The sequence below is a fragment of the Nyctereutes procyonoides genome, unplaced genomic scaffold (genome assembly GCF_905146905.1).
Source record: "Nyctereutes procyonoides isolate TBG_1078 unplaced genomic scaffold, NYPRO_anot_genome, whole genome shotgun sequence".
In the NCBI taxonomy this organism is placed as follows: Eukaryota; Metazoa; Chordata; class Mammalia; order Carnivora; family Canidae; genus Nyctereutes; species Nyctereutes procyonoides.
The window spans coordinates 58,529,343-58,549,627 of record NW_026575146.1 but is presented as its reverse complement, the minus strand read 5'-3'; the positions used below and the strand labels follow the sequence as shown (position 1 = coordinate 58,549,627).

The window sequence follows — 20,285 nt, the reverse complement described above, 5'->3', positions numbered from 1 at the left end:
CTCAGGGAGAAACCATGACCTGGGATATAGACACAAGCACACAAAACAGTAACATTCCTGGATAAAAACAAATGGTTTGTACCTATTCTACTTGAATCAAATGGATGTCCTCACAGTTGGCATGTGAATATAACATAAAGGGCTTGCTACAAATATTTGTGATCCACCTCTGGCATTCCTTCGGATAGATCCTTCCAGCACTGGTTGGTTTGGTTTCCGCTCTTCATCTAATCCTCAGGTTGGGATTGTTCCTGCAGACCTCACTGAGTGCTCCAGAGGACACAGCTCTTGGTATTTTCCCACTGGCTTCAGGAACTATAACCACATCTGAGATACACTTCACCACTGAACTCCCATCACCCTCCTGGGTACTCTCTAGCTTAGCCTGTCGCTGATCCTATACCACCAGACAGTGGGGAAGACTGGCCCATTTTTTAGAGAGATAGGCCCATGCCAAATCATAATGAGCATTGTGTGTTCCACTTAGGAATCTGCATAATACCCTAAAAACTCTGAAGAACCACTGAAGAAGTTTACATAGAGGAAAGATATAATCAGATGTCTATTTTAAGATCATTCTAGGGGCACCTGGGTGGCTTGGTCAGTTAAGCCTCTGACTTTGGCTCAGGTCATGATCTCAAAGTCCTGAAATCAAGTCCTGTATCAGGAGTCTGCTTGTCCCTCTGCCCCTCCCTGGGCTCATGCTCTCTCTCTCTCTCAGATAAATAAATAAAATATTTTTAAAAAGATCATTCAGTAGCAGCTTCTACATCAGATAAAAGAAAATCCATTGGGAGAGTCTGTTCAAGTAATCCCAGGGAGATGATACTGTTCTAAGACAATGGCAGCGGGGAAGAAGGAAAAACAGAGAGTATAAAGAGATAAAGGGTGAAGGAAACAATGTTCTGAATTGACTCTGTGACTCACTGGCTATAGGAGGTAAGTAATAGGAGTCTAAGATGACTACCAGATTTCTAGTTCAGGCAACTGGAAGGGTGGTGTTGCCATTCACCAAGAAAAGAATACAGGATAAAAAATTAAACTTGAGGATAAAAATAATAAGGTCAGATGTTGGATATTTTGAGTTGAAAGCATTTGTGGGACTCTAAGTAGAGATGCTTATTAGCAGAGAAGTCTGGGCCCCTTGAATATTCAGATTTTTAAATGAACGTGTGGAAAGGGACGTGCTTTACAAAGATGATGATTCTTGTTTTCAGGTGAGGTATATACTATTACAAACAAGTAATTGTTCTGTTCTAAAAATTTGTGTCTGGTGGTTAGAGATGTATGATGGAATCCTGGAGCACCTGATTATCATTAGATTGACTGATTGAATCAGACCAACGTTTCAGCAATCATATTCTTTACCTTTTGCTATATTAATAGGCATTTCTTTTAAAGCATTTTTGAAAAATATGGATTCATCATTAATTTAGGAGGGCCTGCTCATTTATTTGGGAAAAAAATTATTTTGTTTAGTCAACTTATACGATCATCAGTATCCTGGAGGGGCAGCATGGTGAATGTAGGTCCTTGGCAGAGTGTGTATTCTGTTTCTGTAACATTGGAGAAATTATGACCTAGGAAAAATTATTTAAGCTCTCCATGCCTCATTTTCTCAATATTCAAAAATAGTAAATATAATAGTACCTATCTCTTGGTTGTTGTGAGGAGGAATGAATACACAGCTCAGTTATGGCAAAAGGAGAATCCTCAGTAAATATTAGCTATCATTATTATCCAAAATAATACAGCAAAACCTATTGGAAAGCATCTCTTCTCTCTACTGCATTGTTTTAGTTTCATTTAGGGTAAAATCATGTTGTGAACATAGGCATAAAACATTGCAAATTATATGCTGCATTGATTTTTTTTTTTTTTTTTTTTTGTAACTGAGGTGCCTGGTGGCCCAGCCAGTTAAGGGGTCTGCCTTCAGCTGTGGTCATGATCCCAGGGTGCTGGGATCAAGTGCCATATTGTGCTCCCTGCTCTTGGGGAGCCTGCTTCTCCCTTTCCCTCTGCCTGTTGCTTCCCCTGCTTTAATGTAGAACATTCCTTGAAATTTAAAAGTTGCTAATCCTTTTATAGATCATTATAGATCAAACACTGAAGCTCAGAGAAATAAAGTGATTTCTTCAAAACAACACTGTAATAAAGCTAGTTCTATAACCCAAATTCAAGGTAAGTTGGGTAAACTCTTGGGATGCTATTGCCAGGAGAAAGTTGCCCAAATAATATGCAACTTTCTTTCTTTCTTTCTTTCTTTTTTTTTTTTTTTTGCAACTTTCTTAATAGGAAGTGCAAGAGATTTTCAATCATTTTGGAGGTCACTGGGGGGAAGTTTAAGGTGGTCTGACACTAGTATCCCATTAATGTGAAAAGGAAGGTGTGTTTGGATGAGGAGGATAAGGACTCTTCTTCCTTTAAAAGTGACCATCTGCAGGCTTCAGAACTGGAAAAGGCAGGAAAAAAAAAACTCCAATTATATAGCTTCCAAGTACATTTAAAAACCCACTTACAATTCATTAAGTTCCAGACCCATGAAGGAGAAATGCTACAGCACAAACAGAAATTAGAAATCAAGAGCCTTTTTATATACTCTGTGGAAGAAATTAATAAGACCAATACATCAGTTTGTGGGGAATTATAAAATTAAAAGGATTCTAAACTATGAACATTAAGGAACAACATTTCCGAGGAGCAAAGTACTGAGTTTTGTGGCTTTTTTTTAAAAAAGTTATATTTCTATTTTTTTTTTGCATTTTATTTCTACAACCTTTCTAGGTTTGACAAACTCACTATTGCTAATCATCAAAGTGGTACTTAACTGTGTTCTCCCTTTTTTCATACAAATAAAAGTATATGAAGTGAGGTTTAAAATTTTTTTTTGAGGAAACACAAAGTTTTACAATATTCTTCTAAGTCTTAAAATTTCAGATTTGTGGAGTGCCTGGGTGGCTCAGCTGGTTAAGCATCTGCCTTTGGCTCAGGTCATGATCCTGGGGTCCTGAGATTAAGCCCCACATCAGGCTCCCTGCTGGGCAAGGAGTCTACTTCCCCCTCTCCACCCCTTGTTTTCTTATGTTCTCTCTCTCTCTCAAATCAATAAATAAAACCTTTAAAAAAATTTCAGATTTGAATCTAGGAAAAAAAAATTTAAACAGTGGGATACAAATTACATTAGCAAACACAAAAACATCCTAAATTCAAATTCATTTTCATCAGCCTTAAGTCCAAGATATCCAATGATATTTATCGTACATTGGTTCTCTCTGGATTAGCAGATGGTTAGGGCTGAGAGTGAGGGGAGCTACTCTTCCTTCTTTTGTTCATAAATTCATCACTATCCAATAACCACAGGGAAAAAGGATTCAGAGACTAAGATGAGCTGAAAAGCATAGAAAATATTAAAATGAAACCATACTCATCAATAATCACTGAAAATAATGATTACATAAATAAAAATGAAGATTTTACTTGACACCACAAAAGATTTTATATGATAATTTCTTTTGTCCAAGACCCCTGGCCCTCTATGTCTTCTTTGTCCTCTCTGTTTGTTTTCTTCTACCTAATTCACATTTTCATTGAGGGTGTAGCCTTGAGGTCTTGGTTTCACGGAGGGGTTTCAGATTATAATTCTCATCACATGAGGTCCGAGGCTTTGTCTCCAGTCTCCAAGTGGCCATTAAATTGAAATTCTAGCTTACTAAGGAATGGTGGGTTTCTCTTTTCAACATTGGTTTACTTCTTTTTGATTGGGGCTTTTGTTCTTTCCTCAGTCTAAGAATTTCCCTTACTTTCTGGCTAGCTCAGCAATGCATTTAATAAGCTGTTTTAAAATACTTTATCCAGAGTTTTTTAGGTGTTTAAGGATGTTTATTCAGCTTACTTGCCCCATTATACAATCAAACAATGGGAGAAAAAAATAGGCATAAATCTAGACAATGTAAAAGTGTAATGTAAATTTGAAAAATAAATAAAATCTGGCTCGGAGTCTGCTTGGGAATCTCTTCCTCTCCCTCTGCCTCTCCTGATTGTTCTCTCTCTAAAATAAATAAATAACTCTTAAAAAGAAACAAAAGTTGTGAATCTCCACCCTTATCTCACATCCTATACAAAAACTAATTTGAAATTTGAGACAGAGCACATGAGAGAGAGAGAGAGAGAGAGCGAGAGAGGGCAAGCAGGAGCAAAGGGTGAGGGAGAAGCAGACTCCCCACTGAGCAGGAAGCCCGATGAGACTCCATTCCAGGTCCCTGAAATCATGACCTGAGCCCAAGGCAGATGCTTAATCGGCTGAGCCACCCAGGCACCCCTGAAAAAAAACACTGTTAACAACTTTTAGCTTTAGTTCCTCTGGTAGTTCAAATTTAAATAGCATCTATTGATATTCTATAATGAAAGATGAAAATTTTACCCTATTTTCTCTTTCTTCATCCTTTTTTTCTCCCTAACTCCAATTTTTCATGCCCTGGGAGAAATACTTGATATATATATATCTTACATCCAAACTGTGTTAAGAACTCTTAAAACTCAGTAAGAAAAGAAGCAACTCAAAAGTAGACAAAACATCAACAGTCTTTTACAAAGAGGATACACAAATAGGCAGTAAGCACATGCAAAGATGCTCAACACAAGTAGTCACTAGGGAAAAACAAATTAAAACCACAATGAAATTATTACTACATATCCATTAGAATAACTCAAATTAAAAAGATATTTTAATCCTTGCTAAAAGGGTTGGTAAGGGTGCGGAGCAACTAGAACCTTCACACATTGCTGCTGTGCATACAAAATGATGAAGGCACTCTGGAAAGCATTCCAGCAATTTCTTATAAAGTAAAAACATACACTTATCATGACACAGAATTTTCACTTCTAGGTATCTACTGGAGTGAAAGGAAAACATCTGTCCGCAAGAACACTTATACACAAACACTCATAGAAGCATTATTCATAATGACAAAAATCAGAAAATGAATTGTAAATATGTCCATACAATAGAACACTACTCAGCAGTAAAAATAAATGAATTACTGATACACACAAAACATGGATGAATCTCAGAAATATCCTGACAAGTAAAAGAAGCCAGACCAAAAAGAAAAAAAAAAGAACTCCAAAACTTTAACTATTGTATGTTTCCATTTATATGATATTCATTCTAGCAAAGGGAAAATATAGTGACAGCAGATCAAAGGTTTTCCTGGGGTTCGGTATAGGGGGTGAGAGAAGATTGATTGCAAAGAACCACAAGGGAACTTTTGATGGTGATAGAAACGTTCAATAGCTTGATTATGATCGTGGTCAAATGACTGCATGTGTTGCTAAAATGTACCTAATTGTATGCTTAATATGGTTGAATTTTATTTTATGTGAATTATACCTCAATAAAGCTGTTTTAGAAAAGGAACATGCATTTATTTCTGCCCTAAGATGGCATAATACTGAGTATGAATGTACCTTATAAATGTCTCTGTTAGCTGGAAAAATTGGTTAGAAGGAGGAGAAATTAAAAACCACAGTAGGTACAGGGGTAGATTCATTTCAAAATCCTGTCCTAATAAAGCTATTCTTGAGGATCAGTACTATCTATAGCCTGAAAGCAAATTGTGTAAGAGACATCATAGGTCCTTTGCCTTCTGTGTTCTGCCTTCAGAACTTCTTACTGCAAGTGGATAAATGGTTCTCTTATTTATTGCATTATTTCTTTTTTTTTTTTTTTTTTTTATTTTTTTTTTATGATAGTCACACAGAATGAGAGAGAGAGAGGCAGAGACACAGGCAGAGGGAGAAGCAGGCTCCATGCACCGGGAGCCTGACGTGGGATTCGATCCTGGGTCTCCAGGATCGTGCCCTGGGCCAAAGGCAGGCGCCAAACCGCTGCGCCACCCAGGGATCCCTATTGCATTATTTCTTTATGGAATTACAGTGTGTTAATATCCTCTGAGTAGATCCAATGGCCTTTCTGAAGCCTTTTATGTGGCCAGATGGGAAGGGAATAGAACAATCTCCACTGGTCCAGTTTTTTTCTCTTTCCAAACATTAAAAAAAATCAAGATGCCCTTAAAATCCTTTTTTCTCCAGTTTCTCTAAGAGCGAGGTTAACAAAGCCCAGTAACACTCTTAGAGCTCTCCTGCTGCTACAGGGAGTGCAACAGAGGCTGTCACCATAAGGATTGACTCCTGGCTGAGAGCTGAGTCTTTCTCAAGAGGAATCTGACAATTAAGTGCAGAAGTTGCCCCTGGATCGCACCAAAGATTATCCCAGCTGGGGTTCTGGAAAGGGCTCCAGCGGAATATGGCCAAGGGGAAGCTCCTTTTGTGGCACAGATCTGAAACACCTTCTTGCCCTATGGGGCTGATCACAGCCCGATAACTACAAAGCAAATGCATCTTAGACTTATAGAGCTTTATGAGAGGCCAAAGTTGTTTTTTTTTTTAAATTAAGTTTAGAAAGAGGCACGATTTGGGTCAACAAAACGGTGGCAGAGTTGAGGCTAAATTAAGCAGTGAAAATAAGATTATAGATGTGTGCACAAAACTTTGCCAAAGTGTTGCATTTCATTTGCTTTCCCTCCTTTGAAAGACCTTGTAGCACTGTTGTAAAATCAAATACGATTCTCTTCTTTTAGGCTATAGTTTTCAAAAATAACCATGTTCCCCATCAACGGGACTGTTGGGTGGAAGACCAGTCTAGAGAAGATGGCTCAACACAAGTGACCAGATTCTTAGTCTGATTTAAACCCTGAACTCTACAACTGTGTTGTTTAGGGAAAAGTATGTAATCTCTGTTTCCTTATGGAGGATAATCATAGTACCTACATAAAGAATTGTTAACAGGATTAATTAAAATAATACATGTTAAAAGCTGAGAATAGTACCTAGCACCTGGAAGATGCTCGTATTAATTAGGATTCATTTCAACTGGGAGACTGAAAACAAGGTGGCTGTGATTTTTTTTCCTCCTGTGAAACACAGATAACACAGTATAGTGGTCTCACAATCAGTAGGGACTTAGTTTCCCATTCTGTTATGGTCAGGTGCTTGGCTTGGTCCAAATTTGTGGTCCCCTAAACTAGGGGACCTGAGCAGCAGGATGGAGAAGGGGATGAAAGGAAAAAGAAGCAAAGCAAGCAAGGTAAAGATTTCTTAGAAGGGGTCCTAGGAGCAGTTCTGCTTACATCCCACTGACCAGAACGAGTCCTCATGTAGCTTCAAGTGAGGCTGGAAAAGGAGGTCTGAAAGGTCATTTTATGGAAAGGGTCCAGCAAAAACAGAATTTTTGTTAGGATAGAGGAAGGGGAAAAGATAACTAACAGTCTGTCTGGTGCTTCAAAAATGCTAGCAACGATTATTACTTTGTTACCCAGAAAGCTCCCAGCTCAGTATCCAGAGTTCTTCCAGCTTGTGTGGTTTCTCTATGGGTGTCTCTACCTGAATGGGCCATTGAAATTTGCATTTTCCCATTCTTTTTTCACCTTTCTAATGTTCTGCTCAGAGTAAGTGTAATACTGTCCTTTTCTTATATTTATGCTACACTCATAATCTTGAGATTATTTTCTAATTTATTTCTTGTCTTTCTTTTTCAACGAGTCTGTTACATAGTGAATTAATTATCTTCCCCCACCTTGCATTTCAATATTTGAACTCCTGACTCCTAGTACCTCAGAATGCTGTATTTGGGGACAGGCTCTTTCATTAAAATGAGTTCATTTGGGCAAGCCCTAATCCGATACGACTGGTGTCCCTATAAAGACAGGATTAGGACATAAACACACACAGAAGGAAGACTCCATGAGGACACAAGGAGGAGGTGGCCACCATCTACAAGCCAAGGAGAGGCCTCAGAAGAAACCAATCCTGCTGACACCTCGAGCTTGAACTTCTAACCTCCAGAATTTTGAGAAAATAAGTTTCTGTTACAGGCAATCAGTCTGTGTGTTATGGTGGCCCTCACAGAGGAATACATAGCTGTGATCTCATTTGGTGGCATGAAAGTCCCAGGAGAAAATAGATCACACACAAGAAAGAGGGCAACTTTGAAGAGATTTGAAGTACAGAGGGCTTGGTGGGTGTAGGGGGGCCAACCAGATTATGCATCAACCTAGAGACCACTCAGGCTGTTTTCACCCCTAAACCCAAAGGTACAAGGGGAAGAAGGCTTTATCAGAATCTTCAGTATAGGGATGCAGCTATTTTGAAGCAACATTGTAGGGAGGGAAGCAGGGTAATAATATCAAGACCTTACCATCCTCCTCCCTGATTCTAATCTCTGGCCATTGCTACCCACTCGTGGAAACCAGAAAGCATGGAATCCAATGAGGTGGTCTATGAAGGTCAGCCTTCTAGAAAGGAGGATAAAGAAGAGTAGAGAATGAGTGAATCTGGAGGAATAAAAGATACCTAGTACCAAGAGGAACATTGACTTTAGTTTTTGGTATCTTGCTTACTTCTTCATTCCCTATCTGCTGTTTGGCACCCCCTGCCCCCCAAAGTGCCTGGGGTAATCACTGAAGCATACATAGGATACCATCAATAAGTACTTGGGAACTGAGTATTTTTCATGCTCAGTAACTTTCATATATTGTCAGTTTTTCCCTTCTACCAGTTGTCAGAAGCTATCTCCCATTATTCTTAGTTACAGCGTTAATCCAAGCCTTAACTACAATTTACCTCTAAAACTATGACCTCCCTCATAGTTTCTTCTTGGTCCATTCTCCACAATGAAAAAAGACAAGCAGAGCAAATCAACTCACAAGCCATAATGCTTTAAAAAAATCCTAAGTTTATATTTTCTGGTTCCATTTTTTCCTTCTCTCACCTTTATATTGATTCATTTTTGTTGGCATCAGATTAAGAGTGTTTGCAGGGTTGAGTTTGCGTCGACTTCTTTTCCAAAAGTGTTAGAACTCCCAGCCTACCTTACCTGTTTCTGCCAGGTAAGCATTGTATCCTTTGAGGTCTACAATACACTTTTAGGATGTTTCTTTCTCAGAGATGGTTGCCCAATATAGTAGTGTGATTTTTTTTTTCAGCAAATGCTAATAAGCAATAATGTTTTGATTATACAACTAAGTTGACTTGAAAACATTCTTATGAGAATTTTTATTGGGATACTTTCCTAGTTTACAGAGAAACGGAGTCTGCCTCAGCAGTGTGAATGTCTACTCAGATAAAGCTCCATTTCCGATCTGTTTATTTATGCATCATTCAGTTCTGGCATCTCTATAGCTGGTTCCTTAGAAGCTGATGTATTTTCTGGCTTTTCCAGAAACACAGTGCTTGGGTCACTGAATCAGTACTGACCTGAAAGAAAATGACATGGTTATTTTATGCAATTTTACTTTTTATCTTTTTTATTTAATTTCAGGAAGAATTTAATCTTAAAAAAATTATTCACTTTCAAAAATAGGCATGTTTAGCCTTATGAAAAATCCCTTGTCAGATTTTTATATATAGTTTTAAATTATTCACATTCATATTTCTTGTCTTTCATCAATCTTCAACCAAATTGGTGTTCTTCCTTTAAGGGTTAGTTCTTGTGGGTGAAGAATGATATCACAAGATTTAACAAGAAGTCTATAATTATTGTGTCACACATTTGAAGCTACAAATAGGGTATCCTGGCAATGTAAATCCAACTGTCTTGATTTTTATGTGTAACTTTATAATGAAGTAAAGAGTGTAGTGGCAAGTTAGGGTACTGAGTTCAAATACACTTAAGTCATCTCAAAATAATTTTTCTATTTCTCAATTACATTAGTTTTTTCTCATCTTTATGAAACCAGTATTTGAAGTTTACTGTATTTTTGTTATCTCAGTGGGTTTCCATATTTTTTGGTTAATTAACACTCCTTCCACTTCTCATAGGAAGAAGAATAAATTAAGAGATGAATTGTGGGGGATCCCTGGGTGGCTCAGCAGTTTGGTGCCTGCCTTCGGCCCAGGGCGTGATCCTGGGGTCCTGGGATTGAGTCTCACATCAGGCTCCCTGTAAGGAGCCTGCTTCTCTCTCTCTCTGCCTGTGTCTCTGCCTCTCTCTCTCTCTCTCTGTGTGTATATCTCTCATGAATAGATAAAATCTTTTTTTTTTTTTTTAAAGAGATGAATTGTTTTAAATTCAGTTTTCCTGCTATATTTCAGGGCCATGTTCAGGAGTTATATATTTTTCAAGCTTCTCTGAAAATGCTGGTGATCTTAAAAAAAGGTTGACGTCAAAATATGAAAATAAAGCTTCAGATCAAGATAAGCAAATACTTAATTAGATGTCTACAAACTTACCATTATGTTGTTTGTACCTCAGTTCTTAGTTATGTATATTTTATGTGGTATATGGGTGCATTTTACTATGTTTGGTATGATGTGGGGCTGGAGGTATCCAAAACCAAATTTTAGTAAGTACTTCTCTGATCTAGGAGTCTTAAAAATGACTTTAATCTCTTTTATGGGAGAAAATTTTAGATAAAATTTCAAACAGTGCTTGGAGGCAAGTTTTTTAAACATTCCACAGTGCAATGTATATTTTTGTGTTTCCTGTCTTTCAAAATGAAAATGTTTCTAAGCAAAACAAAACAAAATATTTGGAAAAAATATCATGCACATAAATTCTCTTTTTAAAACAAAACAAAACAAAACAGCATTGAGGGGTGCCTGGGTGGCTCAGTCGGTTAAGTGTCTGCCCTCAGCTCAGGTCATGATCCCAGAGTCCTGGAAGCAAGCCTGGCATGATGCTCCCTGCTCAGCTGGGAGCCTGCTTCTCCCTCTCCTCCCCACTGGTGCTCTCTCTCACTATCTCTGTCTCTCTCAAATAAATACATAAGATCTCTAAAAAGAAAGAAGAAAGAAAGAAAGAAAGAAAGAAAGAAAGAAAGAAAGAAAGAAAGAAAGAAAGAAAAAGAAAGAAAGAAAGAACTTTTTTAAAAAAAGAAAAGAGGCATCAAGGGGGGCACCTGGGTGACTCAGAGGTTGAGTGTCTGCCTTTGGCTTAGGGCATAATCCTGGGGTCCTGCAGGGAGCCTGTGTCTCTGCCTCTCTCTCTGTCTCTCATGAATAAATAAATATTAAAAAATAACAAAAAATGGCATCAAGAGACACATTCATATAATTAGAATAAGTGATCTAGTTTTTCCTTTTTAGTGGCTGAGGTAAGTTGGTAAAAAGTATTTACAAGGGTGAAAAAAATTCAGTTATATGCTTTAACTGTTGGCATAAGCATTAAAAAAACTATTTAAATGTAGGCTTTATGAGGTATTGTGATGTTGGTGGGGGGAGGGTGAGATACTTGACATGTTCCAGGGGGAAGATACTTTTAGTATATTTATTTATTTATTTTTAATTTTTATTTATTTATGATAGTCACAGAGAGAGAGAGAGAGAGAGGCAGAGGGAGAAGCAGGCTCCATGCACCGGGAGCCCGACGTGGGATTCGATCCCGGGTCTCCAGGATCGCGCCCTGGGCCAAAGGCAGGCGCTAAACCGCTGCGCCACCCAAGGATCCCACTTTTAGTATATTTAAATAGGAATAATGGCCCTACAGGAACTTGGGAGATGTTTTTTTTTTTTTTTTTCCAGACTGTAACTTACATTAAAGGGAGAAAAAAAAAATAAAGGGAGAGAAAGAACCAACTTAAAAAGCATTTCTTTGTTAAAGAGTGGATCGAATAAAGTCACATTTTTGATAAAGAACTTTTGATAATAATTGAATAAAAATAAAATACTTGTCAGCATACATTGGTGACATTAATTGCTGATGAAGTTATAAGAATCTCTAACACAGTTCAAATTCATTATCTTGTAAAAATATACCTATGGTTTGTAAAATTAAGAAATGTTGGTAGAAGTATATATTAAATTTAGTATTTACTCCACCAAAAAATTTTCTTAATTCACAGAAGTCTTACAAGAACATATGTTTATTCCCCGTGTGCCATGTCTGAAAATCCATGAAAACTAGAGTTTTAGAATTGAGATCATTGTTTAATCCTTGATTTACAAACCTTTTCTTGCACCTCCAGCAGCAGCGAGTCTTAACTGTTACTTAGAGAGTTTATATGACTTTCCCAACCTGGTCATAGAGTTAGCATTAAAATCTCTCAAATACTCCTAGTGTTACCTCAGAATAAGATTATATGATACCCAACACTTTTAAGATATTTCCATTCCAACAGGGAAATAGGAAAAAAAAATCTCTTTAATCATTTGGCATTCACTTAAGCCCTCAAAAGCAATTCCTTTGGTTTCTAGATGTATTCAGGATTGTAACGTGGCAGATCTTGTTTCTTTGAGCAGCAAATCAACATTATCTACCGTATGGTCACATTTAACACATTTTTGAGAATTTGCCAAGGATAATTTTACTATCAATTACTTATCCTTTTCTCTGCAGTGTTAAATAAAATGTTAAGGAAAAAGTGGGTTCAGCTGGGTAGGTAATAAGTACATCGATTAGTGATTTCCGGGGTTTGGGGGCAGGTATTATTGACATATAATGCATATATAATGTGCACTCTATACAGTTTTGACAATTGTAACTACACATGGAAATACTACTGAAAACAAAATCTAGAACAGCACTCTAATAGAAATTCTTCAAGGGAAATGTTCTGTAGCTGTATGGTCCAATTTGATAGCCACTAGTCAAATGTGGCTACAGAACACTTAAGATGCCTCAGTTGCTTAAGTGTCTGACTCTTGATTTTGGGTCAGGTCACAATTTCAGAATTGTGAGATCAATCTCTGTTGGGTTCTGCACTGGGTATGGAGTCTGTGTAAGATTCTCTCTCTTCCTCTGCCCGCCCTCCCCCCAAAATAAAGTCTGAGCAATGTCGCCAGTGTGACTGCCAAACTGAATTTCAAATTTTAATTTTTATTAATTGACAATTAGATTTTTCATAGCCATATGAGGCTAGTCACTACCAAGTTGGACAATACAGAATTCTATCACTTTAGATTGTTCTCCTATGCACTGCACTGTTCTAGTCCATCCCATCTCATCATCTTGCCATCACTAAGGAATAGTAAATACAGATTCGTTTTTCCCTGTCTTGGACTTTTTGTAAGTGGATTCATACAGTATGTCCTCTTTATGCTTGGCTTCTTTTGATAAAAATGTTTTTGAGATTCATCCACGTTGTTTTATGTATTATTAGCCAGTTCCTTTTAATGACTCAGTAGTATTTCATTGTATGAAGGTATCACAATTTGTTTTTCCATCCTCTTATAGACATTGAGCTGTTTTCAATTATATTTATTTTTTAAAAAGTATGTATGTATTTGATTGGTTGATTGAGCATTGAGTGGGGAGAGGGGCAGAGGGAGGGAGAGACAATCTCCAGTAGACTCCATGCTGAGCACCGAGTCCCACACTGGGCTCGAAATCACAACCCTGAGATCATGACCTGAGCTGAAATCAAGAGTTGGATGCTTAACTTAGCCACCCAGGACCCCTCCAATTATTTGATTTTAATGTTGCAAATATTGTATTTGACATTCTGCATCCCCTTTTGAAGAGAAAAAGCTGTATGTGTGTATTTTGGTCTTGAGAAAAGTTAGTCAACGTGGGATTCTATTCTATTATCATCTTTCTGTGCCAGGGTAAAAATTCAATTCCTTTTTATATATAAGGATGGACATACTTCAGGATTGCTGAGTAAACATCTGGTTTGTATTACTTAAAACACAATTGGAAAGACCAATCCACCAGAAGAAAAAAATATCGCAGTGTTTTTATTTTTAATTGGTTGCTATGTTTTTAAAACCAAAATATATTTTGGGTGAGGATGGGTAGATTTGGGGTTTCTCCAGAGAACAGTGGCAAATTATGTATAGTTTTGAGTTACCTTGGCCTTTACCATTCCCTATCATGTTTTAAAAAAAATATTTTATTTATTTGAGAGAGAGAGAGAGAGAGAGAGAGACAGAGAGAAAGAGCGCATATGGGGGGAAATAGCAGAGGAAGAGGGAGAAGCAGACTCCCCATTGAGCAGGGAGGCAATGCTGGGCTGGATCCCAGGATCCCAAGATCATGACCCAACTGAGCCCCTCTATCATTTTTGATAATTTATATATCTTCAGAACTTCAGATCTAGTAAAGGCAATTGATAATCTAGTAGTCTAATTCCTCAGTGCACTGCATTATCATAAGTACTCAATAAATACCGGTTGAAATGAAACTCTTCACATATGAGAATTATGACTTTAGGTATCCCTTAACTGAAGAAAATCAGATATTATAATCAAATGAAAAGTCTGAAACAGGAGTGGTTTCTGCTTCATACAAGGCTTCACCACAAATTCAGTGGTAAGCTGTGACAAACCAATGTGTTAATTTTCAAAACTCTCATACAGTTTTTCAGAGGTAAACCTGTCCCCATCAGTATTTTATCTTTTCATAGGCAGCTTTTCCTTTTACAAGCATTAATGTTAATTTATTAGTTCTTGATTATGCAGCAGATATTAATAGGAGGAAATAACCTAATGACAATATCGAAGAGGAAATTTACCCTTAAGAATGATTTATAATGTATTCATACATAATCGGGGCTTCATATTTTTCAAGTGGTGCAGATACAAACATGTTAAATGATGTCTCTGCCAGTCAGTCCAAACTGAGAGCAGAAACAATCCAAGTTCAGAGGACACAGCATTCTAAATTCACAGATACTGACTTTGAGCAGTTTACAGACAAGAACTATATCTGGCCCATTGTAGGTACTCAACAAATAATCATTGCATTGACAGTTTACTGCATTTGTCAGGGAATGTAAAGTATTTTTTTGGTTAGGTGTCTTTTCTTATTGAGCCTCGTGTGTATTGCCTGTAACAGGTGATAAATGCTAGACACTGCTGGGTCGGTTCTGTGACTTATGTAATTTATTTCTGAAATATATGTACAACATATGTGAAATTGCAACTGTGTTGAAAAATGACCAAAAAGCAGATCCTATTAGAACTGACTAGAGGTAAAGGCATTTCTGGATCCCTTCATAATTAGTTACCACATAAAACAATACATATATAATCCAGCATGTTTCTGAATCTAGAGCTTGAATTGGCGGCTTGGTTATTTGATTCAGTGTGGTGGTAACACTGAAAATTTTTCTTTTCTTTTTTTTTTTTTAAGATTTTATTTATTTTTGAGAGACACAGAGGGAAAGGCAGAGACCTAAGCAGAGGGAGAAAAGCAGGCTCCCTACAGGGAGCCAGATGCGGGACTCATCCTAGGACCCCAGGATCATGCTCTGAGCCAAAGGCAGATGCTCACCACTGAGCCACCCAGGCGCCCCTGAAAATTTCTTATTGCAATAACCTCATGATGGTGTTAGAAGTCCTACCATCAATTCTCCTAAAACAGGAAAACAAAATATTCTAAAAATCCCAACGTTTTAAGAATTCAAGAAATTTGCCTATTCCTTTTCAGGAAAAGGCCAAATCAAGAAGTAGGTAAAAAAAAAAAAAAAAAAAAAGTCTCTAAGCAGCTTATAAACCTAATGTTACAATGTCCTCACATAAAGGTCATACACTACAGTTTTTCTAAGAGTTCCTCAAAGTACCTATTTATACTCTTGGGACACAGTTGTGCACAAGCTTCATTATGTGGGTTTCTTGCCTGCAGATTGAAAGCAGTCAATTAAAAGGGTGGGGAGGACCTGAGAACTGTGCTCCCTGACAGCAGTTGAGAAGCACGAGCTGACAGCCAGGGAAGGGACAGACAAAACTGTAGCAAGCAATGATGCAGCTTAACAAAAAAAAAAAAAAAAAAAAAAAAAAAAAAAAAAAAAAAAAAAAAAAAAAAAGGCAAAGCTATTCAGTGCTGTGTGGTGCGAGCAAACTGCCCTGCGCACCAACACGAGAACAGAAGACTTACATCTGTCAGTGCAGTGAAATGAATATTCATACTGATTGCCAGTTTCCACGCAGCTGGAATGCATACCTTGTTTTCCACGTGCACGTCCAAACTAGTATTATCATTCCCCATCTGGAGACTCTTAAGGACTGTTGGTCTCCGCATTGTCATTTTGCCTTATAGCCTAAAAGGGTCCCGGTGGGCCACGAAACCTTTGAGCTTTAGCGCTGCGCTCACCACTGCTCACCGATTCCATTTGCAACCCAGTAGGGTGAACCTCCGTGGAGGCGTCATCCGATCCCCGACGGCAACACTTACTTTCTTCAACCTATTGTTTCAACTGTGGCTTCCTAAAATACCCTGCTCTAAAAATCCCGCGACACAGAGCCGTAAAATAAAACCGCTATTAAGACTCTGTGCCCGGTTCCCCTAAAAGAGGAGACTGCGTCGCACCTAAGCGTGTGCGGGGCGGATTAACTGAGATGATGTGTGTCAAACACTAAGCGCAAGGTCCGGGCCAGCGGCAAGAGCTCGGTAACGGTCGCTATGATGCTTTTAGTCCTGGGAATGTATGTCGGCCCAAATCCCTTATTTTGCAGGTGCAAAAATTAAGCCTCCCGCGAACTGGCTTCCTTATTAGGCTTCTAACGTTATTGTCTCGGGTAAGCGGCTTAGCCGGCGGTGCTGGGGGCCGGGCAGCGGCAGGGCAGCGGCAGGGCTGCGGCAGGGCTGCGGCGGGCTCGGGCGGGCCGCGACGCCGGGACCGCGCGAGTCGGGAGCGCTGGCGCGGGGAGCCGGCGGCGTGCGAGCACACCCGTCACCGAGGAAGCCATTCGTCCACACGGCCGGAAACACGAGACCCCCAGACCGCGCAGGTGGTCCTCGGGGCCCACGGCGAGGCGGGCGTCGGACCCCGCTTCGGCCGACTTGGAAGAGGGGAGAGCGCCTGACTTCGGGGGCGGGGCGGGGCGGGGCGGAGCGGGGCGGAGGGGGGCCGCGAGCCGGCGCAGGCAGGCGGGAGTCGCCGCACCCCCAGCGCCCGCCGCCCAGCGCACCGCCAGGCACCGGCCCTTCCTCCCGCGGGCAGGGGGGAAGCCGCGGCCCTCGGCGCGCGCCGGACCCCCCTGCCCCCGCCCCCGCCCCCGCCCCCGCGCGGCCCGGGGCTCGCCGGCCCCTAAGATGGCGGCCGAGACGCTCGCTCGCACGCCGCCGCCCGCGCTGCTCCGGGCCCGGGGCCGCAGGAGGCGGGAGCCGCGGGCCGGGCGGCGGGCGCGGGCGGGCGCGGGCGGGCGCGGGCGGCTCGGACTCTCCAGTCCGCCGCGGGCCCCACAGCGTCGCAGCGCCCCGAACACGCTGGAAGCCAGGAGGCGGATGCAACTGGGAACACCTCCACCTCCGGCGCCTCAGAAACGAAGGAGGAAAAAAAAAAAAAAAAAAAAAAAAAAGCCAGGAAAATGGGGGGGGGGGAAAAAAAAAAGGCGAGAGAACGGCGGCACATCCGGGACTCTCCACCCGCCCCGCCCCGGAAATGACGTCTCAGGCCGGGAACGGGGGAGGAGACCGCTCTTCAAAGTGGATTCCTTGCCCGCCGCAGCTGGTCTCCCCTCAAAGTGTCAGGAATCGCCCTCCACACCCCCCCCTCCCGGGTTCCTCGCTACCCTGTCGCGGCTCTGGGGCTTCTCTGCACAAAGCTGGCTGCTGGGACCGGCGGCCGTCGCCTCGCAGACAGTAGCCCTGGCACCCCCATCCACCCCCGGAGTCCCCCCGCTGCGTCGTCGGCGCGTGCAGTGAGCGTCCCTCCGAGGGGACTCTGGGGTGACTCGGCCCCCGGCCGGCCTGCGCGCAGCTCGTCGGCGTCCTTCCTCGGAACCCCGCCTCGCACTCCCCGTGCCCCCCCACGGCCCCCCCCTCGGCCCCCCCTCGGCCCCCCCCTCGGCCCCCCCTCCGCTGCGCCGGCCGAGGCCCGGGGCTGTCCGTCACGGTGCTGAGCCCGCCCCTTCCGGCGGCTCGCCGGGCCCGCCTCCTCCCCTCTTCCCTCCCCACCCCTCCCCGTGCGAGTGTCTCCCTCTCCCTCTCGCTCCCTCTCTCTCTCCCTCTCTCTCTCTCTTTTGTGAGTTATAGCAACCGTTGCCTTGTGAATCAAGCGCCATAGTCACCGTAGTCCTGGCGACTGTTACCCATCAACAACAACTACTCCTCTCCTCCTCCTCCTCCTCTTCCTCCTCCTCCTCCCCACCACCACCATCTCCATCACCCACCAACAACACCACAATAATCCACAGCCAAGGTGAATATTCTTCGGTCTCTACCTGTGTGTGGGAGCGTGTGGCGGCGTGTGGACGCGTGTGTCCGTGCGTGTGCGTGTGTGTGTGTGTGTGTGTGTGTGTCCGTGTGCGCGAGCCGAGCGTGGCTGTGCGGGGGTCTCACTCCTGACACCGGGGCCGCCGCCGCCGCCGCCGCCGCGCCGCCGCCGCGCCGCCGCCGCCGCCGCCGCCGCCGCCGCCGCCGCCGCCGCCGCCGCCGCCGAGGGGCTCGGAGCTCGGAGCTCGGAGCCCCGGCGTGTTTACAATGGACCGAGCGCGCCGCGGCGGGCTCGGGGGTGTGGGCGCCGCGCCGCCCCGGCGGCCCTGGGCGGCCGCCGCGCTTCAGGGATGGAGCGGGAGCGCCGGGGGCTGCGAGCCGAGCGGGAGAGGGAGCCACGCGTCCCCGCCGCCGATGGGGGAGCTCTCCCCTAGGTCTGCCTCCGAGGAGGAGGGTCAGGTGAAGCGGCCAGCCTGGCTTGCTTTCTTCCTTTTAATTTCCTTCTTTTCCGAAGCTGCTGGTTTCCTGCTTCTCCCCAAACCGAAATAGCAGCGGGTGTCGGGGGCGGCCGGGGGAGCGGAGGGGGGGCGGCGCAGGGGGGGCCCCAGGAGGTGGTGGTGTTTTGTTGTTGTTGTTGTTGTTGTTGCTCACTTGTGGGGCCTTGTGAGGGGTTTTGTTATTTTTATCCTCGTACAACGGTGAACTTTTTTCCCCCCACCGCCTATTTTCTTCCTTGTTGCCCCTCTTTGCCTGGTGCTCAAAGGGGCTCCCCTGCTTTTTGGCCATCATCAGCTGCACGGTTTCTGTTTTTTTTTTTTTCTTTTCTTTTAAAACTGTGTTTTCTTTGTGCTGCAAACAGTCTTAATATCCATTCAGCACTCTTCCCTCCTCGTCCCCCCCTTTCTCTCCTCCCCCCCCCCCCACACCCCTTGCACACACATTGAAACCAGGGGCCTCTGCCTGCGCTGGGCTCTTTGCTGCACTGGCAAAGAGATTTTTTTTTTTTTTTTAAACAAGTCTCTCTTCTGTCTTTCTCTCTTTTTTGGGGTGTGTGTGTGTGTGTGCGCGCGCGGCGCGTGTGTGCTTGTGATTTAAACCAGATGCAGGGCATCTGTGATACTTGGGTTAGTAGTTATTGACAGTGCTTTATCTTTCATGTGCAGATGGGAGGGGTAGTAGTGAGGTTCCATTTCACTTTGATGAGCCTCCTTCCCCACTGTGGAGTGTTAACAATTTTCATTGTGGTTAGGAGACTCTGTGTGTGAGAAAACAGGGAAAGGACCTAAGGAAGCTTTGTGAGAACTCAGTGTACAATGTTATTTTGTGACAGTTGTTAAGACTTTAAAGAGTTTTTTTTTTTTTTTTTCCCTTTCCCTCCTCCTCCTCCTCCTTCATCTTCTCTGTTCCTTTTCCTTTGAGAGTTGAAATTGAAGTCAAGTTGTTCATAAAGAATGTATGAAGCTTCTCAACTTGAAACGTGTGTATATTTCACTTTCTTTGTGGTTGTTAAGATCCAGGCATGTGTGTACTTAACATATTCTTTTTTGTTTACTTTCGAGTTTTCTTTGGACAGTCACTTAAACCTGCTGAGGAGAGAGAACTTTTTTTTTTTCCTCCTTTCAAGTCTGTCTTTTAAAAATCCATTTTTCTCTCTAGATTTGAATACTTATCAGTACTCAAGTAGTAGGGCTCTTGGCTAGAGGTAACCCAATTTTACAGATCCTGTGAATTTGTTCGTTTTTCAGCCTAACGTTTAATTAGTAGATTATTGGTAAAGAGTTTGATAATGAATGTGTGCTAAAACAGATATAACGTGCTATTTGCACATATTGAAGTTTCCAATTTGGAATTTTAAAATACGTATTTAAACAGTCTTCTTTCTCACAGCAAACACGTATTGATTTACCTAACAGAGCAGCCTGCGAATAATGTGACAGTATTCATTATTCTTGAGATTGTCAGTGAGCAGGCTGGGTAATTGTAATGCTATTGAAGCTAATATTTTGTAAAATAAGAGTTGGGGTTTTCAAAAAACTTTTCCTCTTTTGATTCATTTTCTTGTGATTGCTGTTTTAACTGGGGGTGGAAGAAATCTTTCTCAGACCACTCAGATTTCTTTATATTTATTTCCCAA

The 20,285-nt window shown here is 42.0% G+C and overlaps 1 protein-coding gene across 5 annotated transcripts in view; it reads left to right on the top strand.

Annotated features, from left to right (window-relative positions):
• The first annotated feature begins 17,901 nt into the window (after positions 1–17,901).
• Positions 17,902–20,285, top strand: part of RFX3 (regulatory factor X3) — a 288,427-nt gene continuing 286,043 nt past the window's right edge. For 2 of the 5 annotated variants that reach the window (XM_055309893.1, XM_055309885.1), the window contains exon 1: positions 18,478–18,605. In XM_055309893.1, coding sequence (XP_055165868.1) covers positions 18,566–18,605 — 40 coding nt within the window. In that variant the 5' untranslated portion in view covers positions 18,478–18,565. Of the gene's footprint in view, positions 18,138–18,477; positions 18,611–20,285 lie in introns of those variants that run through there. The other 3 variants (XM_055309886.1, XM_055309892.1, XM_055309890.1) reach the window with 3 other exon arrangements.